Source organism: Mastigoproctus giganteus, chromosome 5 (assembly GCF_048544385.1).
Source record: "Mastigoproctus giganteus isolate SK-2022 chromosome 5, ASM4854438v1, whole genome shotgun sequence".
In the NCBI taxonomy this organism is placed as follows: Eukaryota; Metazoa; Arthropoda; class Arachnida; order Uropygi; family Thelyphonidae; genus Mastigoproctus; species Mastigoproctus giganteus.
In genome coordinates, this window is record NC_143579.1 from 126,144,072 (window position 1) to 126,171,745 (window position 27,674).

The 27,674-nt window shown below is 37.6% G+C and overlaps 1 protein-coding gene across 3 annotated transcripts in view; it reads right to left on the reverse strand.

Moving 5' to 3' along the window:
- The window catches only part of Abp1 (Actin binding protein 1), a 298,710-nt gene that overhangs the window by 217,602 nt on the left and 53,434 nt on the right, over window positions 1-27,674 (reverse strand). For all 3 annotated transcript variants that reach the window (XR_016546934.1, XM_090373450.1, XM_090373449.1), the window contains exon 3: window positions 22,060-22,172. Coding sequence is in view for 2 of the 3 variants with exons in the window: in XM_090373450.1 (XP_090229576.1) it covers window positions 22,060-22,172 (113 nt within the window). In the remaining variant the exon portion in view is untranslated. The remainder of the gene's footprint in view (window positions 1-22,059; window positions 22,173-27,674) is intronic.

Sequence of the window (27,674 nt, forward strand, 5' to 3'; positions counted from 1 at the left end):
TAAAGAAGCTGTGATTGTGGATAAGGCACATAACTTTTGGAACCGGAAATGGCTGGAGAATTTAAGAATATATCCGTCTGAGCGCTACAATCTTAATAGGGATAAGCACTGTCGCATTCACCCACTCTTTGAATCCCTTATCCTACGAAGAAACGAGCAGTTTAGAGTGGCCCATCCATTGTCCGGTTCCAATGCACGAGAAGTGAACCGTGCACAGGCTCCATAGTTCATGTCGCAGACCTGCTAAGATGTGTGGTACATATAGATTGTCGGTCATCCTGCAACCACTACAGCTGATGAAGGTGGCTGCTGCTGCTGCCAAAAGCTCCTGTACTAGTGGTTTTAAACAACTTTTTTCGCTTTTAATTTTATATATTTTATTGAATTTTATTTTTGTTATACATTTATTTTGTTTTAATATTTTAACATATAGTTATACAATTAGTATGCATGTATTTTATTTTATTTTATCATAATAAAGACATTTTACAGATTCGAGTCAGTGTTATTTAGTAGCATTACAGATGAATTAAGAGTTCCTGACTCCAGAGGCCTTTTCAATGAACTATACCGTCTGGAGGACTCACTTCAGAAATCCAAGATGCGGCCAAGCCATGGCCTTATACAAAGGGATAATCACCTCATTATCCCTGCTAGTAAAGTTTCTGTATATCACTGACAAAACCTCATGAGCTGTCCTGGTTGTTGTTGTTTGTTAGTTGTTGGCACATCAGCTTCTGTGGCCATAATGCACCTCTCATGGTTTTGTAATTTTTAAGTGTGGTCTCTTGCAATAGTAGTTCAAATTAATGCCTGACTTTATTTGGAGATGAAGTTCAATTGTATTCATTTTTTTTTCTCTGCCAAGAAAAAAAAAAAAAGAGGACTTCTCTGCCAAGATTTCCAGCCCCGCCACGGGGAGGCAGGAACAGTGCCGCTAGGAGGCCAAGTGGTTGAAGTGTTAGTTGGCTAGTGCTACTAAAAATATATGAAAAAGGAAAAGAAAGGTGAATTTCCTTTCTGCATTCTGACTTGCAGTTTTCAAGTATGGAACTGTTTTTAAATGAAACTGTTGAGAGAAACACGGGAACTTAAAAATAATGTTATTCACTTATCAAAAGCACTCTAAGTCGCAGTAATGTCGCTTGGCCTCGAAAAACGCTTGGCATCCGGGGCCGGGCTATCCTGGCAGCATGTCTGCACTGCTCAGAGAATTATTTCTGACTGCACAGTTAACCCCTTTTTCATTTCATTCTTTTTCATTTTCCACTACCCGAGTGTAGTACCATACAGTTGATAATTTACTCTGGGGTTACTGCTATCCATATACACTACCTTGTATTTGTCAATGTTAAACTTCAACTGCCATTTCTCAGCCAACAACCGAATTTTCCTAGATCCTGTTGCAGTAGCACTCCCTGATGACTGTCATTAAACACCCTGCCAACTTTTGTATCATCTACCAACTTAGATATTAAGCCTGATATACCATCATCAATTTCACTGATAAATATTGAAAACAAAAATGAGCCCAGCTGAACCCTGAGGAACTCCACTAACAACATTAGTCCATGAAGAACACTGCCCACTGATAATCATTCTGTCTTCTTCCACTGAACCATATTTTATCCATAGCAGTAACTTGCCATTAATGCCACACTGTTCCAGTATGTACAGTAGTCTTTTATATGTTTTATAAAAAGAACTTCCTGACATCCAAGTATATGATATCAAATTTATTTTTTGTATCCGGTTCCTTGGTCAATGCATCATAGTAAACTATCAGATTGGTTACACAAGACTGCACCTTGACAAATCTATGCTGTGATTACAGTATAATTGCATGCCTATCCAAATGATCCTGCAGTACTTCTTTAACCAGTGATTTTATTATTTTCCCTGGAACAGACATTAAGCTAACAGGTCTGTAATTACTCATGTCACCTTTTGATTCCCCTTTATGAACTTTGCTAATGTGTGAGTGACCAACCCAAAAATTCCAGTTAATGTCTGGAAATTTAAAATCTTCCATTATGACACATTCTGATCTGCTCACTCACTCTATTTCCCTGTACAGCTGTTTGGTATACTCATCACAGTCATTAGGCCTATAACACACTCCTACTCTCAATTTTGTTTTCCCAGTGCTTATATCACACCAAACTGACCCAGCATTGCACTCATCACCCAAGCCAATTGGATGTACAACAATACCACACTTAGAATGACTTCAAATAGCACGGGTTTCACTATAACACGGTTTTCAATTAAGTTTAAATCAAAAATTTATTGTACATATTAAAACTCATTCAATAGCCTGGACATGTACTCTACACATATATGCTGCATTACGTAGCCGAGTGGTCAGGAACGAGAGTGCATACTACGCATTCCTTGAGTGACTGGGGTTCAAGCCTGTGACTACTAAATACGATAAATATTTGTATTGATGATTTATTGTAAACTCTACTGACTTGGTTGTCGTGCCGGAGTACAAACAGAAAATTTATTTATTATAGTAACATAGGTACGCATACATATGCATGCCACCTCTATTATTATTATTATTATTAATAATAATAGAGTGCTGCAGTGCCAACTCTATTATTATTATTATTAGCCATATGGTGAAAGAAAGCCTGAGGCTTATGCTGCACCGGCCAAAAAAAAAAAAAAAAATTATTGTCTCACATGCACCAATAGCTCCCCTCAGCCAATCAGCAGCAATTTGCAGCAGTGTTCAGTATTCTTAATTCCATCTTGACGAGATGACGTGATCGCTTTTCAAACTTTTCATTTCACAATTTATTTTTTATCCCTTTAAATATGATTGAAAATATATATTTGCGTCTTGGCTAGAAATCACTGCCAACAACAACAACAACATGTATTCTGTTTGGAAGCATATTTTGCCCCATTTGGCAAATGATTTCACTGGTTTTGAATCACAAATTCACACAATTGCCGAAGACGCTGTGAAGATTGGAAAAGACTTGGGATTTGAAACTTTGGACACTGCCAATGTACGTGACTGCATTGACACACACACATGCAAATGACTTATATAATGAAACTCTCCTTAGCCAGGTGGGCAGGAGCAGCAGTGCATAGCACACACTTCTTGATTAGACCGGGGTTCGAGCCCATGCCCACCAAATACAGAGGATGCGGAAGGGTCAGGGAATGACCACCGCATATTCCCCGGTGGCAATATGGCCTTAGTTGCTAATGCTGATAAAAAAACCAAATAACAAATAGCAACTCTCCTTGAAATTGACGAGCAAACTGCATATGCAGAAGACAGAAACAATTCTGAAGTGGCACCAAAAGAATTTAACAGAAGAATTGGAGCAAGTTTTTCGGAGGGTTGGCATGGCCTACGAGGCCATTATGAATGAACATCCAGATGTTGAACATAGCAACAAGATACAGCAAATTTTACAAGATGGGATTCGATGCTAAAAAGACTTGTATGTCGAGAAAAAGAACAGACAATTTCAGACGTTATTATTGAAATACCTAAATGAACAATAAAACTTCTTTCTCATCTCTCATAATGTTACTTTTTCATTAATAAAATTTTTGCAATATTTTTAATTTCAAATCCTTTTAATTGGCTAACAAGTGCAAATTGTTATAGATTTATTATAATTTTACAGACTGTTTCTCTGGTACACATTCAATTAAAACCCATTATAATTATACCTCAATCAGCACAGTTTCACATAACACAGCACAGTTTCGGTACCAATTATCAGTGCTATGTGGGGGTATTGCTGTACTACCTTAGATTTAATATTCTTCTTAACTAAAAGCATTACCCCTCCATCTCTCCTGCCCTGTCTGTCCTTCCTGTACACATTGTACTCGCCATATTCAAATTGAGCTTAACTTATGTCTGAGTGACACCACATCTCCACTACTCCTACAATGTCTACATTCGACAACTTAATCAGTACTTTAAATGCATCAAATTTATTTACAATGCTCCTAGCTTTACTGTACATACAAGTATACATGCACTTGTTCTTACTCTTAGTTACCCTAACACAGCTCATGTATTCATTTATTCCATGATGACCCATAGTGGAGAATGAAATCCCAGACACTTTGCTTTCCAGGCATTTTCCAATATAGCAGTGAAAGAATAACCTTTACCTCTGCTTACAGCATCTGTTAAAGTATTAGTATGTATAGCTCCCCAAGCTAACAGTTTTCTGACCCACGTATCACTGCTTTGATAGCATCAGAAAATATTCTTGCACCCCTTCTATTCAAGTGTATCTCATTCCTGTAAAAACATTCTCTCCTGTTAACAAGCACAGGCCATGGTGAGAAAAATTCTACCCCATGAGCCTTGCACATTCTCTCCAGGGCCAAATTGTTTGACAAGGATCTCAACATATACCACTCCTATCATGTCTGGCAGAACTGCAGACACTTTCAAATTCAATCCTAAATCATGACTTTTTGCCAACATTGACCTGTACTTAAGTCCTCGGATCTCTTATTCTTGATATTATTGGTGCCAATGTGTACAACAGTATCACCTTTTGAAATATTATTAATAATAATATTGATTAATTACTTTGAAAATAAACTTCTGATTTAATTTTTAGTTACCTTAATATACATCCACATTTTCATTATCGTTTCAAATCAGCCCTAATCTGATGGAATAGACCAGCTATCCTAAATTTCTTACCAACATTAAAAAACTTACGAAGGCCCATTCTTTTGCATCTCTTTCAAAAATCACCTCTGCCATAGTGATTACAGCTTCCAATGAATTAAATTACATTATTTTATCATTTTTAAATTTAACAAAAAAAGGTAAAAGTCAGAAGGTTCCAAGTCTGAACTTTGTCGAAAAGGAATGAGTTCAAAAACATGGAATGAAAAAAATGCAGACTTTAATAAAATCTACAGATTTTATTAAAGAATATAAATGGAAGCAATGAAATGGCTTTGATTCAAGAACGCAACAATCAAACAATAAATTCTTGGTTATGATGTCATACTAGTCTACAAATGGATTTCGCTAACTACTGAATTGTAAAAATACCTATAAAAGTATTTCAAAGATGGCTAAAACTCCAGCTGAGGGAAATCGAGAGAAGTATGCAAGAATGAAAGCATCAAAGCCACTGAAGAAGCTTCCCATGTCAACAAAAGAATGAGTTGAAAAACATAGAGAACAAAAAAAAAATGAAAAGTTTAATAAAAATCTGCTTCTCAAGATTTTGATCAACATCAACCTTCTACATCGACTTCTCGTCAAGAAGCTGTTGAAATCATGAAATTATATTCAAGAATGTCCTGAAAATTTTGATCCAGAAGATTTGAGTCCAAATGAATTACCTGAGGATTTTCAATTGATTCCTGAACTGGCTAGACAGAGTATACTGCAACAACCAGCTTCGACTTGGAGGAACCTGCTAGAGAAATCGATTTAGAAGCCGTAATGATCTCAAGAAGAAGTACAAGTGTTTCGTTGAATAACAAGAGAACGATCTCGGCTAAACAAAATCATTTTCCACTAATAACAGCTTGTGCTATTACCATCCATAAATCTCAGGGAGGTACTTTCGATTCCATAGTTTGTGAATACGAGAAATGTCACAAACAACAACTAGTTCATGTTGCATTAAAAATTTTTTATCATGGACTGAGAATCGCTACATCCACTCTTCCACTTCAAGCTGAAATGACGAAGTTGTTGAGTAATTCTCTATTTACCATGCAAGATACTTTATATGAGTTCATCAGTAAACAAGATCTTTCCATTCTAATGTTAAAATTGCCAAAGTTTACGTGCTCATTGACAATCTCACCGATGCAGTCACACAACAATCCAATTTACTTCTATTTTCTGAAATGTGGTTAAATAACAAAGAAGAAGTAAGCATACCTAACTTCGATTGTGTCCTTCGATTCAAATAAGATCAACAAGCTAGTGGTATAGCAGTTTATCATAAGAGAGAAAATCATACTCATGTTGTTACTTCTCATATGGAAGTGATTTATCGACAAAACTGTTGGCAAATCCGTGAGTGTTAGACCTGTTGGAGACATTTGTGCAGCCGAATGCCTTCTTCCTGATGGTCAAACGATATTGTCGGTAGTCATTTACCTAACCAAAAGATCTAAGACATCATTGAATTCATCCATTTTATTTTACTTCCTTACACAACTGAAGGAGCTGCACTGCTACAACAATTTTTTCTCACAAGAAATGCAACCGAATACCAATGATACTTAGTGGAGATTTTGCAGATACTCAATCCAAAACTGAGTCTTAGAAAATAAATTTGGACTAATGTTAAATACTTCTAGATCTGTATCAACTACTAATCATGGAACTATAATTGATGCTGTGTTTCAAAGACATTTACACTCTTTACAATCTCAAGTGTATGTATCATATTTTAGCTATCCCAAACCCATTGTAAGTAAATTACCTACTGAACATGTATTGCAACCACAAATTCATGAAACTGTCGAAAAAAAATAAATGCTTTAAAATGTTAAACGTGTTCGGATTCTTTTCATACTAAACCCTTTTAACCTTGTCCAAGCCAATAATGTTTTCACATAAAATAAAACATGTTTCATGCATACAGAGTACGCATGGTTTTTTTTTTTATGGTGATCTAAAAATTGTTCAAACAAAAAGTCTGATGAATGTCTTTTGAGAATGTATATACCAAGTTTTACCACATAATCACCCACAAAGTCCAGCAGAAACTGCGTTAAGTGAAGTTGTTTTTTTCTATTTGTTGCACATACTGAAAATGACAAAATTTGAAAAATTTGAAAATAATAAATTTCGTATTAATTTGAAAGGTCAGCTATGAACAGGTGAAATGCTTGTAAAGAAACAAGTTATCCAGTGGTTTCAAAGATTTTAGGAAGGAAGTTATTCACTTGAAAATGAAGAGAAAAGCATCAATTTCCCAAATCAAACAAAGTGTTGATAAAGTTTGTAACGTCACTACATCAGATCTATGACTGACTCACTGATAAATTACCAAGATATCTCCTTCAGTTACTTCACTTCAGGGCACGTTCACAACCAAAAAATGCAAAAATGTTGGCTCCATCAAAACAACAACGTACCATGTCATGTTACTTACTGTTCAACAATTTCTGACTGACAAAACTATTCCCACTGTGCTGTACTCACCTTATCACCTGATTTGGCACCACACCACTTTTGATTATTCCAAAAATTGGTCCTTGAGGCTATCACAGGCTTTCTCAAGGATGACAAACTAGAGCTTGCTACCTGGGAGTCTAAAATGCTAATGGAACTGATATTTCACTGACAATTGAGTCAAGTGGGCTGAATTTTGGTGAGGTCTGGTTATTATGTGACAAACAAATCCTCCACTTGCACCTTCATGATGGAGGAAATGTTGGTAATGCAGTGTTTTCCCCAGGACTTATTGAATGGGCACACCGCCAGGTGAATTTAACTGACCACCAGGTTAAATTTAAGCAATTTTTGCAGTACTGTATGGTACTGCTCACTGATCTCGATCAATATTAATTCAAACATACTATGTGATCGAGATCAATGCGACAGGAGCATATAATGTAAAATTATGCAATTAATTTTTGCTCTGGATTGCTTAAGACACATTTATAAATAACAGAAAATTTTATAATATTGCGAAGTATTACACTTCCCCACCCAGCTACTTCATAATGCCACCCGGCTGGCAAAATTTTCTGGGGAGGATATTTTTAACGCTAGGTATAACCCCTGTGTACAAGTCCTGAAATATGGCATCTAGTATACTAGAGGTGACCACCCAGGTGCGCACCAACACAAGCAGAGGTCAAGGTGTGGAATCCACATCATACAGAGCAATGTGCTCCTCTGTGTTACTAGGCAGTACTAGGTGGTACATGACTCTCACCAACCGGTACAATACTTTGCTTATTCAAGGCCTGAAGTGGTGAAACCCATGTTTAGTCCCATCTTTAGTTGGAGCAAAGATCCAACAATGCACTAGCTCTTCCATCATGAAGTACAACTGACTTTGTTTGAGGTAATGATGTGCATTATGGCAAGATGCAATCTTTCTTTTATATATATATATATTTTTTTTTATGAAAACCCAAACACGAGAAATATTAGAACCTATAGTACCTAGTACAGTGCTTGGGTTGAAGGTTGAGAAGACAAAAGAAGATATTTGTTGACTTTAGACTTGAACTTCTGAAGACTGTAATTTTCACAAAATACATAAGAAGGAGAGTTGTCCCAGAAAACGGCAGTTGAATGAATAAATGAGGAAGATGAAAAGTTGGTTCTGTGAGTTTTTAAGTTGGACATTAAATGAATGTTGACTGGTGGAGGCACATGTTCGGACTGTTTTGAAAGAGAGTGAGAGAGTACAAATTATAGAAGCCAGTTCAGAAAAACAGTGCCCATGAAAGTATCAAAAGGCATGCAGCAGACACAGTGTCTATGAGACAGAGAGTGGAGAGACTTTGTTAAAGATGACTCATTAATTAACATAACCTAACCGCCCTCTTCTGAATGAAATCTAGAAGCCTGAGAGAGGTTTTGGTGGCACCGCTCCAGATGTGGGAACAATTTATACAGAGTGAACAGGATTTGCAATTTATACAGAGTGAACAGCTGTTTGGAAGAAAAGTAACGTCAAGAGAGAAAGAGAAAACCAAGTTTTTTAGATGCAGAGCAAGCAATATTTGTAATGTGCTTGTGCCAAGAGAGATTAGAAGTAAGGGTAATCCCAAAAGAGATATATCATCTTGCCTAGAAATTGGAGTGTCACCAAAGATAGCACAGGAGCAGAAGAATCCTTTTTGTGAGATATGAGCCAGGACTGAGTTTTACAAGGATTGAAATCAACTAAGTTGTCGTTGCCCCAATGGAGAATTGCCTGGAGATCAGTATTTAGGGAATTGGGAAGGGACATTCAAGAAGTTGAAGCTGATTGAGCAGGGCACGGTTTCTCAAAATGGTAAGTGGAATGCAATGTGCTATCATCAGCAAAACTATGGATAGGATTTTCGATCATGAGGAAAAGAGTGATAGAAAGAACTGAACCTTTGGGGGGAACACCAGAATTAATGGAGAAGTTAGAAGACAGAGAGCCATCTACCATCACCCTCAGTGAGCAGTCAGAGAGAAAACTGGATATCCAATTACAAAAAACAGTTGGCAAACTATAAGATAGACACTTGTCTGGAAGACCTTTATGCCAAACACGATCAAAATCCTTTGAGATGTCAAGAGCAACTGCTTGTTGTTGTTGTTGTTTTTTTGGTTTTTAGGAGCATTAGCAACTAAGGCCATATTGCTCCAGAATATGCGGTGGTCATTCCTTGACCTTTCCGCATCCTCCGTATTTGGTGGTGACGGGCTCGAACCCCGGTCTAATCAAGAAGCGTGTGCTACGCACTGCTGCTCCTTCCCACCTGGCTACAGAGGCGCCTGCAACTGCTTGTGTTTCACCGAACTTGAATTTGTCCATAACTGAATGGTAACATAAGCCTGAATATCACCAGTGGATCGACACTGATGGAATCCATACTGGCAATTGTTGAGTAGACGGAATATTTCTAGACAGTTTAAGAGTTGCTGGTTAATTGATTTCTCCATGACTTTAGAAAGAGTAGAAGTAATTTCAATAGGATGATAATTGGATGGGAGGGATTTGTCACCCTTTTCAGGAACTGGCTGGATATGGGCAATTTCCAAGCACAGGGAAAAACACCTTAGGAATAAGAAAGTGAAAAAAGGTGGCAAAGAACAGGAATAAGTTCAGGTGCACAGGTTTTGAGAAAAAGTGGAGAAATACCAACAGTACCTGGAGCTACCTTAGCATCACGATTTATCAAAATTCTTCTGACATCTTTTTGACAGAAGAACACAGGAGGCATTGAATGGAGCGTGTTGGGAATGGGGGGAGGTGTTTTACCAAGATCATTAATACATGAGTTGTAAGGAAAATGGGATACTAGCAGGTCAGTTTTATCCTTGGCTGAAGTGACAATACAACCATCTGGTTTTGACAGAGGTGGGAGCAGAGAGGGGCAAAAGTTGCGGCCAATAGCTTTGACAAAGATCAGAATGCTTGGCTACCATTAGGGCAAGAAGCAAGTTTTCTACTCTTAGCCTGTTCAAAATTTTGTTTGGGCTGATTAATTATTGCTTTAAAATTTTTCCAAACTTTGGTGTAGGCAGAAAATGAAACTGAAGAATTGGAAACAAGCCAATTACGATATGCAACATTCTTCTCTTGAACAGCCTTAGCACATTTATTAGAAAACTAAGGTTTAGATAAAGGATGAGATTTTAAAGTGGAGCGTGGAATAAAGGATTCCATTCCTACAAGAATAATTTCACTGACATGATCTGAGCAAACGTTGACATCAGAAGTTTTGAAACAGTAATCCAACCAAGGAAAAGAATAAAAAATGTTGTCATCCCATTTTGCATTCTTGTAATGCCAAAAACAAAAAATACAGGGTTAGGAATTGCCATGAGATAAAAGCTCCATTGGAGAAGAGACAATCACCAAGAAGTGATCTGAGGTGCCTAAAGGACCACTCACTTCTACGGTGTACTTAGAAGGGTTGTTTGTGAGAAAAAGATCCAGTGTGTTGACTATATGGATAGGAATGTCCGGTATTCTGGTAGGTAAATGAACAATCTGTGCAAGATCATTAGTAATTGCAAAAGCCTCAGCATCTCAACCAGCTGGGTCTGTGTGACTAGAGAATGGAAGCCAGTTGGAGTTGTCAACATTAAAATCACCAAGGAAAATTACCTCACTGTTAGGAAAGTTGGACTGGAGAAAGTCAAGTTGCAAAGAGAGGAAGTCAAAGATCTCCAAGTGATTGGGGGAGTTGGGAGAACGGTAGAGACAACAGATGAATTAGAGAGATTTTAAGCAAGAGAAGATCGAAAGAGGAGATTCCAAATTACAGGGAACATTGGAACAGACATAAGCACAAGTACCACCTTTGAGGCGAAAGGAATCATACAGCGAATAATTTGGGCAACTGAGATGAGCAGTGGTTGAATCAACTGATTACTGAGATTCTGTCAGAAAAAGTACATGGGGTTTGGCAGATTAAGTGGAAATGGACATCGTTGAGATTAGAACTGAGACCACGTATATTTGTGAAATTAACTAAGAAGTGTTTGGGAGGTTTAGATCTTTTCACAAATAAGCTTGCTCTATTAGTTTAACAATTCATGGTGTATTCAATAGTAAGGAAAAGTGGGAAGGGGGACATGTTGTATGATGTAATGAAATTTTTGGATATGGCATACACATGGTAAGAATATACCCAGATCCTTGACATAATGTGGCCGCGACAATGCCCCCCGCAAAAACACTACTCGGACTATCTTCCATTCACTATCTGGCAGAGTAGAGGTAGCAAGATTAAATACTAGCTGATCTGGAAGCCTCCTAGAGAGTTACCAATAGGTTCGGTCTGGTGTACTAACTAGCTGCAAGCCTGCGAACACCATTTTAGATCTGTACCCTTGAAATGTAAGGAAGTTTGGTTTTCACCATGGTGTTTATCATAACCTCAAATGACATCAGTCATACTGCATGATGGAAGAGACATTTAGAGAGTACAGATTTAAAACAGTGTTCGCAAACTGGTCACTAGATAGTCCACTAGACAAACTTACTGGTAACCCTCTAGGAGGCATCCTGATCAACGAGTGTATAATCTCACTTCCTCGAGTCTGCCTGATATTGACTGGAGAGAAACCAATTAGTGAGTATGCAGGGGGAATTGTCAAGGTCAGGTTACGTTATGGGGCTAGGCCTATATTCTTGTGGTTTGTACACCATACCGAAAAATTTCATTATTTCATGCAACCTACCTTTGCTTACTACCAAATACTTCTTAAAAGTAAAACTAACAAAACAGTTATCGGCAAAAATATCTAAATCTCCCAAACACTTCTTCATTTATATCACAAATGCACATGGTCTCATTTCAATCTTAAAGATATCAATTTCCACTTACAGTCTCCCAAGCCCCACTAACATTTTCTGTCCGAATTCCAATTATCCAGTTATTGCTCGTCTCAGTGATCCTAATTATTTGCTGTACTATTCTTTCACTTCAAAGATGGTAATACTTGTGTATATGTCTGTTCTCATATCCCTGTCAGAGATTTAATAATTTGAATCCTTTTTGATCTTCTCTGGCTTAAAATCTCTATGCCCCCATTCTGTCAAATTCATCTGTTGCTTCTATCATTCTCCTAACTCTACTAATCACTTTGAACTCTGATCTCCTTTCTTTGATGCTTGACTTTCTCCAGTCCAACTTTCTTTGTTGATTTTAATATTACTCTCCAGCTGACTTCCGTTTTCTAGTCACATAGACTCAGCTGGTGAAGATACTGAGGCTTTCACAATTACAGGCAAATGAACAGACTGTTCATTCGCCTACCAGAATACTCGACAAACCCAACCACACAGCAATACTCAACGATCTTTTTCTCACAAACAACCCTTCAAGTACACAAAGTAAATGCCCTCTGGGTTCCTCAGATCACAACTTAGTCTTGGTCTCTCCTCCAATGGAGCCTTTCTCTTATCATTAGTAGAGGCATACGATGCAAGAAAGCAAGCTTATGCAGCATCAGCATAAAAAATTAAAAAAACCTCCCATTTCACCCCTCCAGTCATTCCAAATGTTTGTCTAGTTAAAGTTATTTAACTAGACAAACACGTAAATTTATTTAAGCTATCAACTTCCATAACAACAGATGGAAGTCTGTTCCAGTAATCAACTACCCGCTGCCTAAACGCAAACTTCCACACATCTATTCTACAACTGTCTTTCCTCAATTTGAATCTATGCCCCATCAGGTTCTTAATCTGAGCAAGCAGAAGTATCCCGTTAGCATTGAGCCTGCTCAAATGATTCAAGGCCTTATACACCTTGATCAGGTCACCTCGCAGATGCCTAGTCTCCAGATGCTACAACTTGCATAACTTAAGCCTTTCTTCATAAGCACATCCCTTTGTTCTACTCGCCAATCTTGTTGCCCTTCTCTGTACTCGTTCTAGCAACTCTACATCCTTCCTAAAATGAGGACTCCAGACCTGTATACAGTACTCAATATGTGGCCTGACCATTGCCTTATCAAAGTGATAATCACCTCCCTCTCCCTGCTAGCAAAATTCCTATATATCTTTGACAAGACTCCATGACATGCCCTGGCAGCCCCTCTGCACCTCTCAGCAAACTTCATATTTGACTGCACAACTACCCTCAGGTTGTTGTTGTTATTGTTGTGGGGGTTTGATGGCACATAAGCAGCTTTGGCTATAATGTGCCTATTCATTTATTGTAATAATATATGAGAAATTCTTGTAACGTCAGAAAAGGCTGAAATCAGTAATGACTAAAAACTCCAATTTTCTTCAGAAATATAAAAAAAATTCAGGAATATTTGCATTTTCACCAATGACATTCTCTAGAGTTATTGGTTTCCGAACGTTAACCAATGATAGCAGGGTTGTATTTCTGTCTTGTTTATACTATGAGCATTCAATGAGAATGTGTTTAACGGCCAAATTGACAGAACAATGTGGACACTGTGGTGGATCACCTCCTGTGAGTAAATGAAGGTGAGTCAAATGTATATGGCCTATTCTTGCTCTTTTACCCCCAGGTCTTTTGCACTTTCTATTTCCCTGAGTGTAGTACCACACAGTTGGTACGTTTCTCTTCGGTTATTGCTATCCACATGCAGTACTTTGCATTTGTCAATGTTAAACTTCAGTTGCCACTTCTCAGCTTATTTGCCCAACTTATCTAGATCCAGCTGGAGTAGCATACTGTCTTTACTGTCGTTAACAACCCAGCCAAACTTTGTAGCATCTACAAACTTGAACAATAAACCTGATATACCTTCATCAATATCATTGATAAATATACAAACAACAATGGGCCCAACACCGAACCCTGGGGAACTTCACTAATAACATTTGTCCATGAAGAGCAGTGTCCATTGATTACCACTCTCTGTCGTCTCTAATTCAACCATCCCTTTAGCCATTGTAAAGGATGGTTGTACAGCAAACATCCCTTTACAATTTGTACTACTGTACAAATTGGAAAGTTGAACTTTCCAATTTTTACAGCAGTATTCCATGTGCAACAGTATCAAAAGCTTTCCTGAAATCCAAGTATATAATATAAAAATTTTGGCATTCATTTCCTTTGTGACCACATCATAGTATCCAATCTAATTGGATACTATGATACTTTATCAAAACTCATGCTGTGTCTTAACTATTACTGCAGTCTTGTCTAGATGATCCTGCAATGCTTCTTTAACCAGTGATGCTATCATTTTCCTCGGAACACAAGTTAAACTAACAGGTCTATAGTTACCTGTGTCACCTTTTGAATTGGGGTCACATTTGATGTTGGATTTGTTTGAATTGTGGTCCCATTTGCACATCTCCAGTCCATGGATACCTCCCCTGAGTCCAAGGAAGCTCTCATGATTATGGCTAAGGGTTTACTTACTTCCTTTTCTACCTCCTTTAATATAACTGGATAGATCCCGTCTACCACAGGTGCCTTTTTTATGTTTAACTTCAACAATTTCTCCTCCACTTTGCTCTTATTACAAAATCGCTTAGCTCCCTGTTAGAGTTTGATAAACCTCTGGCACTCCCCTCATTTAATAACTCCTCATGTGTGAATTTAGATGCAAAATACTCAATTCAGTTTATCAGCTACCTCAGCGTGATCATCAATAGTCAACACATCTATGTTAAGTGGTCCAATCTGATTCATCCCTTTCCTTCTAGAGTTTACATAAGTAGTAGTAGTAGTGGCAATGTGATGCAAGAAAGCAAACGTATGAGATTATGCAGCATCAACCAAAAAAAAAAAAAATTACAAAACAATTCCCTCTAAATGTTTGTACAGTTCCTCCTTAAATTTATTTAACCTATCAACTTCCACAACAACAGGTGGAAGTTTGTTCTAGCAATTAACCACCCGCTGGCTGAAGGCAAATTTCCGCACATCTATTCTACATCCGTCTTTCCTCAATTTGAATTTATGCCCCCTTAGGTTCGTAATCTGAACAAGTGGAAGAATCCCATCAGAATTCAGCATGCTCAACCCATTCAAGGCCTTATACACCTCAATTAGATCCCGGTGCCTAGTCTCCAGCGACTGCACTTTGCAGAACTTAAGCCTCTCTTGGTAAGAGGATCGCTTCATTCACTTCACCAATCTTATTGCCCTTCTCTGTACACGCTCTAGCAAATCTACATCCTTCCTAAAATGAGGCCTCCAGACCTTTACGCAGTACTCGAGACGTGGCTTGACCATTACTTTATCAGAGGGACAATCACCTCCTTTTCCCTGATAGCAAAATTCCTATATATCATTGACAAAACCCCATGACCTGCCCTGGCAGCCTGTCTGCATTGCTCAGAATACTTCATATCTGACTGCACAATTACTCCCAGGTCTTTTTCATTTTCTACTGCCTTAAGTGTAGTACCACACAGTTGGTACCTTTCTCTGGGGTTACTTCTACTGATATGCAGTACTTTGCATTTGTCAATGTTAAACTTCAGTTGCCACTTCTCAGCCCATCTGCCCAAATTTTCTAGATCCTATTGCAGTAGCATATTGCCATTACTGTCATTAACAACCCTGCCAACCTTTGTATCATCTGCAAAGTTCGACATTACGCCTGATAAACTGTATATTTGTATATTTATCAATATACTATGATTTTTAGTGTTTCTCACCAACCATGGAATAAAACGAAAGACGAAAAACCCAAATTTTTAAAATATTTAATATTTACAATAAATTTATTTACAAACAAAATACCATATTACTGATAGTAATTTTAAAATAAGACAACTGTGATATACAGGATAATAAAATACCGAATTTAAAATACAATAAAATATACTAGGTTAAAAGTGCTAAAATACTAACTGAAGCTTTCAAAGGCTTCTGCCTTCTTTCTCAACAGTGTAATTTCTATTCTGCGGTGCATCATTAAATACCAGCAGGTTCACGGTGCGCCTCACGTGAACGTGTACTGTTCCCGTCAGAACCGGAAGTGGCTCGGGAGCGTTTCAGGCAAAAACGTTCATCCCCTCCAAGGATTACCGCCTCAAAGAGGGGATGAATGCGTGTGCCCCTATCTCTATTTATATTTTTCTCAGTAGAACTAATTCGCAAGCTCTCGAGCCACTTGCGGTCCCAAAATCTATGCGCCCGATCAGTGATGACCGCTTCATCTGGGGAGATTTGATGTTGCTTCTCCCAGAAATGTTCAGCTACAGCGGATTTACCATAGTCTGCATTTGTGTGTTCCCCCAGACGATCTTTGAGACGCCGTTTTGTTTCTCCCTCATAACACTCCCCACATTCCGGGCATTTAATACTGTATACGACCCCACTTATATTTTCATTTAAGACAGGGTCCTTCACCTGTGACACGATTGTGTGCAGCTTCCTGCCTGGGAGCTGCACACAACGTGTCTGGTAATTCCTTAATACGCGAGCTAAACGCTCGGATAAACCCGGATAGTAGGGAATGTATGCGGTGGCTATTGGCGTGAAGGACTCACTTCTACTCTGCCCTCCACTAATGTATTTCTCTATGATCCTCCGGGGGTAGCCACACTTCAAAAGATCCACCATAACACGTTCATACTCCAAGTTTCTATCCTCTGAGGTACTACAATGGGATTTTTCCCTATCCACTAATGCTCTTACTACACTGTTCCTGTGATAATTAGTCTGCGCTGAGTTGTAGTATGAATATTGCAAAAATCACTAGTTAAATTCAAAATAAGAAGCTAACAAACACTACTAAACTTATTTAATATCTCTGTAAAACACAATGTAGTATGTTAATTAATGAAGAATGTGGTAAAAATGAAAAATACTTATCCCTTTACAGCAGCCAAAAATCCACCGACTGTTCTTTTCTGTGACTAGAGCGTGCATTATTTACAAACCATTTCCTAAATCAATTATTTTTTATAATGTTACCATTCTCAGCCGTGTGTTTTGGCATTACAAGGATACAAAATGGGATGACCTATGATATTTCTATTTTCCTTTTCCTTGGTTGAATTACTGTTTTAAGCCTTCTGATGTCAATGTTTCTTTGGATTGTGTCAGTGAAATTATTCTTGTAAGAATGAACCCTTCCAAGTATACACTCCATCTTAAAATCTCAACCTATATTTAAACCTCAGTTTCCCAATAAATGTCCTAAGTCTGCTTATAACAATGTTTCATATCACAATTTGCTTGCATTCAAATCGCCAAGCTCATTTTCTGCCTACACCAAAGCTCAAAACACAACTGTAAAGCAGTTATTAAATAGTCCGGACTAGATTTTGAACAGACTAAGAATAGAAAACTTGCTTTTTGTCCAAATGGTAGTTGAGAATTCTTGTCAAAGGTCAAATTCTGGTCTTGACTTGAGAATTCAATTAAAAGCTATTGGCCGCAACCAGAGCCGGACCAAGGAATTTTGACGCCCCAGGCAGAAAGATTTATAATCTGTAGCCACTGAGAGTAGTAGCAGCGACATACAACTGAGTGAGTTCTAGCCAGGTGAAGCAAAGTATATCAAACTGATTGGATATCAGAATCTGGTCAATGATTTCCAGTTTGTTCCTTAGCCTGCAGACATTCTGGTAGAATAGTTTAACCGTAAGTATCAAGGGGAGGCCCTCTAAAGTGACTGGACTCTGACCATTCAGCTCTTTCAAAGATGGTGTAATGTTCTCAAAGTAATTCTGGTTGTAATAGGCATCACAAACAGAATTACTTCTAGATGAAGTCAAGTTGAATTACTTCTATAAGACATCTAGATGACATCATCTTATTAAGAGTGATGCAATTTTATCAGTTGTAGTTTGCAGGGGAAAGGGGGGGGGGTCTTGACATATATATATGCAGCTTTGACTTGCCAGTTTTGCTGACATCTTGGAAGTGAGGATGGTAAATGTTCCTCTAGCAAAGGAGTGCCTTACTCTACATCTGGTGGGTGAGATGTGTTAATCTGAGCTCAGGTTGTATTCTGTTCCTGTAGAGGTGATCCATCAGATGAAGTAATGAAAGTGTTATCACGTTTATTAGACTGGGCAGCTGTGAGATGAGTAGTTTGTAGCTTCAACTCGGCATTATCAATGACTGTGTTGTGATTTAGTTGCAATTGCATACCATTTGTATAAGCTACACTGATGACCTGAATGCTAGGCATTTTGCTTGGATGCAGAGAACTAGGTTTAGGCTAGCTTTCAGTGTGGTCTTCTTGCCAGTTCAACTGGCAATCTATAGCTAAAAGGGTTTGGAGAGGCATATGGAATGCCAGTTGGATGTACAGGTTTATAATGTTAACTATCACTGGGTTTCACAGTTGACGTGTGAAGGGTGACACTGAGTACTTGTAATGATCACCTCACAGGGATGAGCTATTAAAAAACAGAATGACTTAAATTTAATTTCAATAATCTGCAGTTAAAAATGTTGGGTATCATGTGCAATGCAGCTGATCATTCAGTAACATCTGAGTTCTGATGTCAAGTCAGTTTGGGACTCAACATATATTTGCATCAGTCATGTGTGCTGTTGTTGTTATTATTATTTGGTTTTTAGGAGCATTAGCAACTAAGGCCATATTTCTCCGGGGATATGCGGAAAGGTCATTCCCTGACCTTTCTGCATCCTCTGTATTTGGTAGTCACGGGCTCGAACGCCAGTCTAATCAAGAAGCATGTGCTACGCACTGCTGCTGCTCCTGCCCACCTGGCTACGGAGGCGCCTCAGTCAGGTGTGCAATGTGTTGCTACATCCTTCACATCTTGTATTCTGCCATTGTGTTTTTTTTTTTTTTTTTTTTAATTGAGACATCCTTTTCAGATGCACAATGTGATTCACTTTGTGCTTTCTTTATCCTGGATATTATGAGGAGCAAAATATGGCAGAAGATTCAGAATAACTGACAGAGCAGTTAGATGTTATGGTGACTGGCACAGGTGATACACTCCCACAATGATTGCAGGCATAAGCAGACCATGAGGTCATGGAGAAACTTCGAACTTTTTATTTTGCTACATTTTTCAGATAACTCATGCACAGGAACCACTGCACACCAATGCATGTATGTGGCACTTTCCTGAAGCAGCTCTGGAAATATGCACTCACCCATGCTAACAAAAAAGAAGCAGGTTTATTTAGCATGGGTGAGCTAAACCTGTTCTAACTTGCTCAAAACCTGCTTGAAGCATGTTTGTTTAGCCCGGGTCAGTGGCATATTGCTGTTTTCTTAAAAGGATATTTTTACAATTAGGCAGTATGGCAATGGTATCTTGTGTAACATGAGAAGCAAAATATAGCAGCAGGTTCAGGTCAACTGATGGATCAGTGAGCTGAGTGGACATTTGGTAATGTGTAGTGGTGACTGCCTCAGGTCATGCACTCCCACGACAACTGCAGGTATAAGAGGACTATGGACAGCTTTGAAATTTTTACTTTGCACCATTTTTCACAAAGAAGTCATGCAGAGGAACCACTGCATGCCAATGTGTGTAGCACTTTCCTGAAGTAGTACTAGAAATGTGCACCCACCCATTCTAAAAAAAAAACCAGCTCGGAGCAGGTTTTATTTGGCATGGGTGAGCTAAACCCGTTCTGCTCTAAGCAGATTTGTTTAGCATGGGTGAGTGTTAAGCAGCTACTGAAAAAAATAATTTTTTCAGTAGCTGCTTGTAGTAACTATTTATCCAAACTACAAGCAGCTACTGAAAAAATTATTTTTAGCTGAGATACTAGTTACATCATGCCCATACCTAGTATCATAAAGCACATGACCAACTTTCATTTGTTGCTCAAGCAAAGGATAGAGTACTAGAAATACGCCAAGAATAATTGAAAGAGGTGAGTACGTGACTTAACTTCTATGAAGCAGGGGAATTAAAGGTAGCAGTTAACCTTGGTTTGGCAGCCCTCATTGGCAATGTGTTAGAATATTAAACTTACACTGCAAATATAGATTTACCTAATGGTCAGCTGGAAATGAGGGAGAGACCTTTCAGTTCAGCTTGGAATGGAGAATACAGTGGCATTAAATATTGTGCCCTCTTATCATATTTGGGTGGTAACAGATAAGAACTGTGGCTGGTGTCCAAGGAACTAGTATTTTGAGTGGGAGGTTGCAAGGAAAGGTCTGACTAATGGTTATTTATAAATGCTTCAATTTGGTATTAGTTGTTTTAAATGACATTCCTAAATAATGTTTATTTAGTGTTTTAGTAAGTCATCCATGCAATATTTAGAGCTTGAGGATCATACCTTTGATAATTCCAGCCTGAACTGAATTCACATATGATTTGACTGATAATTAAGTACTGCTATAGAATCAGTCCATTTCCTGTAGACAGAAGTGCCAGTTACTAAAGTTGTTAATCTTAGGAAGGAAGTGTTACCGTTTCATGTGGAAAATTTAATGTTTCTGAACCATTTACTGATGTGAGTAGCAGTAAAAGATAAAAGGAAATAAGCGCATACAGCATCAGCAAAAAAAACAAAAAAAACACACTCCTCACTTCACCTGTTGTTCATCCCCTCCAATAATATGTAAAATTCTTCTTCAAATTTATTCATGCTACTCATTTTCAACTGCTATCTGGCTGAAGTTGTTGTTGTTATTTGGTTTTTAGGAGCATTAGCAACTAAGGCCATATTGCTCCAAGGATATGTGGTGGTCATTCCCTGACCTTTCCGCATCCTCCGTATTTGGTGGTCACGGGCTCGAACCCTGGTCTAATCAAGAAGCGTGTGCTACGCACTGCTGCTCCTGCCCACCTGGCTACGGAGGTGCCAGGCTAAAGTTGTCTGAGAAAAAGTAAGAATATATCATCAAGTTTACTCAATCCATTTAAAGCTTTAAACACTTCAGTCAAGTCTCTTTGCAATTGCTAGTTCTCAAGCACTGCAATTTGCAGAAATGAAGTCTTTTGTGGTAAGAGTACCCCTTTGTGTTCTTCACAAATCTGGTTGCTGTTTTCTGCACTCAACGCAAGAGGTCTGCATGTTTCTTAAAATCAGGTTTCCACACCTGTACTCAAGATGTAGCCTAACCCTCGCCTTATACAATGGAATAATCACCTCCTTGTCTCTACTGGAAAAGTTTCCTGTATATCACTGACAGGAACCCATGAGCTGTTCTAGCAACCTGCCTGCCTGTACTGCTCCAAGAACTTCGTTTTGTCAGACCATATTATTACTCTTTGATCTCTTTCATTCTCCACAACTCAAACTGGTATATTATTCTAGGATTACTGCAAGGTAATGCTGCCCATATGCAGTACCTTGCAGTTACTAATCTAAAATATCAATTGCCACTTCTTGGCTCATCTGCCTAATTTATCTAGGTCTTGCTGCAGTAGTATGCCTTGACTTCTGTCATTAACCACCCTGCCAACCTTTGTATCACCTGAAAACTTTGACAATAAGCTTGATATGTCTTCATCCATATCATTAAAAAATACTGTAAACAATAAGGTGCCTAGTATGGAATTCAGAGGGACTCCACTAATAACATCAGTCCAAGATGAACAGTGCCTACTTATAACCACTCTCTGTCATCTGCCACTCAACTATTCCTTTATACATAGCAGTAATTGCTCCTAATGCCACATTGCTCCAATTTGCTATAGCAGCCTTTGGTGTGGAATAGTGTCAAAATCTTTACTGAAATCTAAACATGTCATCAAAATTATTATTTGCATCCAGTTCCTTTGTTACTGCATCATATTATCCGCTCAGATTGGTCAGACAAAATCCCCACCCCTTAAATAAATCCATGCTATGATTCCCACAGAACTACATTCCTGCCTAGATGGTTCTGCATTACTTCTTTAGCCAGTGGCTCCATCATTTTTGCTCAAACAGAAGTCAAGCTTACATCTGTAACAGTTCACATATGACTGGAAAAACAGTCTACTGACAGATGATACTCACCCAGTTAATAAGTACAAACTTTGGAAGACTAGTATTGGGATCAGTTACTCGGCAAAAGGCATACATAATTTTTCCACTATTTAGTTCATCGGTAAGCTCTTCTAATCCCCCATCTAAAAAAAAAAAATTGCAAACATGTAAATTGTTACCAACATCTATAGTGCTTGCAAAATAAAAGGGTATACATGTAAAACAAGCAATTTAGCATATGCATAACAATTACAAAGAAGCTATAAATAAATTACAAGTTATACATGTAGTATGCAGAATTTATTTTCGACAATAAACATGACTGTTTATATTTGCAGTTACGTATTTTACCTTCCGGAAAATGCTATTTTATTGGCTACAGACAAATACACAAAGTTATGCAGATCTTAGACCATCAACGCCACCCTTTATCCAACCTGCATGCCAAAAGTAAGCTGAAATAAAAATATAACTTTCACATGCCATAAAAAATTACTAAAATTAGTATATAATTGTTATAAAAAAAGTAACAATACTTGAAAGCTTCTAATAAAAAATTTGCCATTCAAACCACTTAAAAGAAGTTTGCCGTTACACTTATGATCATGGCCATACAAGAGTATCTTAGGGGACAGGTGTAAAGTTGGTTTTTGGTCCCTCAACTTTTGAAAAAATTTTAATTAAATGAATATTTTAACATAAAAGTAATTATTACAGTTTTATCATATAATACAACGGCCAATCCATAAATAATGACATTTAGATAATGCTAGTATGAAGTTTTATATGCATCATGAAGTTCTGCATTTTGCTAGTACTGCTAGTAAGTGCTAAAGACAAAAATGAAAAAATAAAAGATTCTGTTCATTTCAGATCTAAAATTATCAGCAGTTTCAAACTGATATCCATTTCTGCCAATGATCAGTAACAGAGTCCTTTTCAAGTTAAGAGAAAACAAAACTGTAGATTCATGGCAAATTGTGGGAAGTATACCAACAAAAGACTATTGATATCAGCAAGGTTTGTAAATGACTTCCATATTTTAAATGAGTCACTGACATTTCAGATCAGCCAATGAGTGAAAGACCAAAGTTTCTGTATACTGAAATAAAACACCAATATTCTGGACAAAATATTTCAAAAGGACTGGACAATAACCACATACAGTACATAATGACAAATAGGTATATCCAAGCTGTTAACAAAAGAAATGAATTCTCTAGCAGATTTGTTGCAGGAGTGCAATAACTTTCAAGGAGATTTTTTTAAAGGCTTGATAACGGATGATGGGACTTGTATCTTCCGTTATGACAGTCTAAATGCCGGTCTATGGAATGGACATATCCATCATCTTCAGTGAAAGAAAAAAACCTTGGACTGCCAAGTTCACAAAAAAACCTACGGCTACAATGTGTAGAGACAGAGAAGGCCCATTTTTGATTTATTTGTTAGAAAATGATCAGACTATAAATAAGGATAGCCAAACCCTTGACAAATTTAATAGGGATATTTAACAAAAAAGGATGGCTCTAACTGGACACAAAATCACATTACACCATGATAATATCAAGCAACGCACTGCTCTTATGACTCAGCTGAAAACTGCAGACCTAGGTGGAGAGTTTTTATTTCATCATGCATATAGTCCAGACTTGACTCTGTCTTATTTTTTTTCTATTTGAATATATGAAAGGTTATCTTCATAAAAAACACTTTGAGTGATGAGGAGCTGAAAAAGAAAATGACAGGCTGGCTTCAACAGCAGGGTAAATACTAGATAATGTACATGCTTCCCATATACATTATTCTAACCTGATATAGTAAATCAAATTGTTTTAATAAATTATATAAATTTCAACTTTTTACCTATTGCATTTATACTTTTATGGCATTACTTATGGATTGATCCTTGTATAATTAATTATATAAAATTTATTACATGTAAGGCAAATGTCTCATTGCGACAAAATAAAACAAAATAAATAAAATTTATAAATTATATAAATTTTATATAACATTTATATTATTGTACATTTTTATAAATTTTTATAGTTTTTGCTAAAATGTTTCTGAAGATAACATTCCACATAAATTAGTATTTTTATTTAGGAAATATGAACTTACTGTCAGAATATCTCTTATAGGACACTACATAATTTGAATATGATTTTATTTTTATTTATTTATTATAATTAAACTTTGATCAACTTTGAGCTGATAGTGGTTTCACTCGTAAACAACCTTCAGCTATATATATATATATATATATATCACTTCAGCTATATGTGATCAATTCGGCCCTGGATAGATTGTGCAAGGCTCAAGGGATAGAATTTTTCTCAGCCTGGTCTGTGCTTGTTAACAGAAGAGACTGCTTATACAGGGTTGGGACACACTTAAATAGAAAGGGTGCAAGTATATTTGCTGATGCTATCGAGGCAGTGTTAGGTAAGTCAGAAAACTGCTAGCTTGGGAGGATACAAGGGCTAATAGATTAACAGTAGCCACTGGCAGAGATGAAAGTGATTCTTGCACTGCTTCTATTGGAATGAGCAGAAGCCTGGAAAACAAGATGCAGGGTAATTCAGAGACTGTTGGGAGTCATTGCGGTACAAGGAAACACATGTTAGGGTTATGTTAGGGTAGCTAAGAATAGGAACAGGTGCATGTATACTTGCGTGTACACCAATGCTAGGAGTTTGGTAAATAAATTTGATGAATTTGAGGTGTTTGTGAAAATATCAAAGGCAGATATTGTTGGGATATGAGAGAAGAGACATGGTGTCACACAGATATAAGGAATTCAGAATTGGAATTTGGGAAGTACAATGTGTACAGAAAGGATAGACAGGATAGGAAGGGAAGGGAGGAGGGGTTATGCTATTAGTTAAGAAACACATAAAATCCAAGGAAGTGAAGCCAGTCAACATCGCTGGACAGTGCAGTGTCGAGTCAGTTTGGTGTGACATAAGCATAGGGAGATCAAAATTGAGAGTCGGAGTGTGTTATAGGCTTAATGACTCTGATGAGTATAATAAAAAACTGTACAGGGAAATAGAGTAGGACAGCAAATCAGAGAGTCTCAGAGAGAGTTCTTATAATGGGAGATTTTAATTTCCCAAATATTGACTGGAATTTGTGGGTTAGTCACTCACACACTAGCAAGGCTTTTGTGGATTTATTGGATGATTGTTTTCTACATCAGCACGTTTGGGAGGCAACTAGAGGGAGTAATACTCTTGATCTGATTATCAGTAGTGATTCTTCATGCATTAAGAATCTGAAGATAAAGGAACCGCTAGGTGGCAGTGATCACAGTGAGCTGAAGTGGGATTTACTCAAAGAGGTAACTACCATCAGGGGTAAAGGGAAGGGTTTTTGCTTTCGTAAAGGCGACTACGGAGATCTGAGACAGTATTTAAATTCTATACAGTAGGACCAACTGATGATGTTACCAAAAGCAAATTCAAAATGGGAAGCATGCAAAGAATTTATCTTTGCATGAAAGCTACTAGGCTTTACATACCAACTACGAAATATTGTTCAAGGTTTAGGCCTAAATGGATGTCAGATGAACTAATGAGACATGTGGCAGAGAAGAAAAATGCATGGGATACATAAATTAATGGGTGACATGGAAGCATACGATAGATATAAGCTGGTCTGTAACCAAGTCACAAAGGAGGTTAGGCAGGCAGAAGCAGATTATAAGAAATCTTTGGCAAAGGATGCAAAGAAAAACAGCAAAGAGTTCTTTACTTATGTAAACTCTAAAACAGGGGTCACCAACCTTTTTCATTGGAGGGCCACAGAAAATTCATAACAAATGGCGGGCCGAGTCGGTGCAATTTTGACGACTAAAAACACTGTACACCAAAAAACGCAATTTTAGCAACTTCACCAGGTCAAACAGGGTGTACAAGATAGAAAAATTATAAAAAATTATAAACAAGGGATATTTATTGTAAATAAAGAGTCATATTAAAAATCAAAATTTTTATTATTATAATCACATTTGATATTACAGAAATAGCAAATCAAGGAGATGTTTGTAGTTGTTTTGATTTAGCAATAATTGAAATGTTAGGTTTAATAGTAGAAGTTTCCAATCTTAAAAAGTCTTGCAAATGTTCATCTGTCATTCTTGATCGATGTTTGGATTTTATATATTTCATTTTTGAATATGTTTGTTCATACGATTCTTTCGCTAATGCATACAATTCTTTCACTAATGCTTACTTGACTAATATTTAGATTAGTGTTTAGAAACTGTTTTAACAGTTACTTATTTTAACTTTACTATTTCACTTTTTGACAACTCATGTTCGCCAGAAATACTTGAGGCTATAAACTTATAGCCTTGGCACTAGCACTGGTGGGATTTCTGACATCGCAAGAAACACTGCTGCCAAGTGGAAGCGCACAGAGTTGCAACAATGTTACAAAATTATATTTGGATGCATTTACATTATATTTTGATTAAAAATATCCTTATATACGATATGTAGCAACCAAAAAAGATTTCTATAGAATAAATTTCACGAGGTGGATGAAATAGACTTTCGGGCCGGAGGTTGGGGACCCCTGCTCTAGAAGGAAAGGGATGAATCCGATTGGTTCACTGAATATCGATAGTTCAACTGCTGATGATCCTGCTCAGGTGGCTAACAAACTAAATGAGTATTTTGCATCTACATTCACACATGAGGAGTTATTAAGGGAGGGGAATACCAGAGGTGAACTAAACTCTGGCAGTGAGCTAGATGATTTTGTAATAACTGAGAGGAAAGTGGAGGAGAATTGTTGAAGATAAACATAAGAAAGGCAACTGGGGTAGATGGGATCAATTCAGTTAAATTAAAGGAGGCAGCAAAGGAATTTAGCAAACCCTTAGCCATAATCATGAGAGCTTCCTTGCACTCAGGGGAGGTACCCATGGACTGGAGATGTGCACATGTGACCCCAATTCACAAAGGAGGATCAAAGGCTAACACAAGTAATTATAGATCTGTTAGTTTAACTTCTGTTCCAGGAAAATTAATGGAGGCACTGGTTAAAGAAGCACTGCAGGATCATCTAGAGAAGACTTCAGTTATAGCTCGGACACAGCATGGGTTTGTTAAGGGGAAGTCTCGTCTGACCAATTTGATTGGATATTATGATGTGGTCACAAAGCACCTGGATGCAGGGAATAACTTTGATATCATATATTTGAATCTTAAAAAGGCTTTTGATACTGTTGCACATAGAAGATTGCTGCACAAATTGGAGCAGTGTGACATTGGAGGCAAATTGCTGCTATGGATAAAGGATAGTTGAGTGGGAGAAGACAGAGAGTGGTAATCAATGGACACTGCTCTTTGTGGACTAATGTTATTAGTGGAGTCCCTCAAGGTTCAGGGTTGGGTCCATTATTGTTTTCTGTATTTATAAATAATATTGATGATGGTATATCAAGCTTAATGTCCAAGTTTGCAGACAATACAAAGGTTGGCGGCAGGTTTGTTAAGGACACTACTGACACCATGCTGCTGCAACAGGATCTGGAAAGGTTGAGCAGATGGGCTGAGAGTTGGCAAATGAAGTTTAACATTGACAAATGTAAAGTACTACATATAGGAAACAGCAACCCCAGAGCAACATAT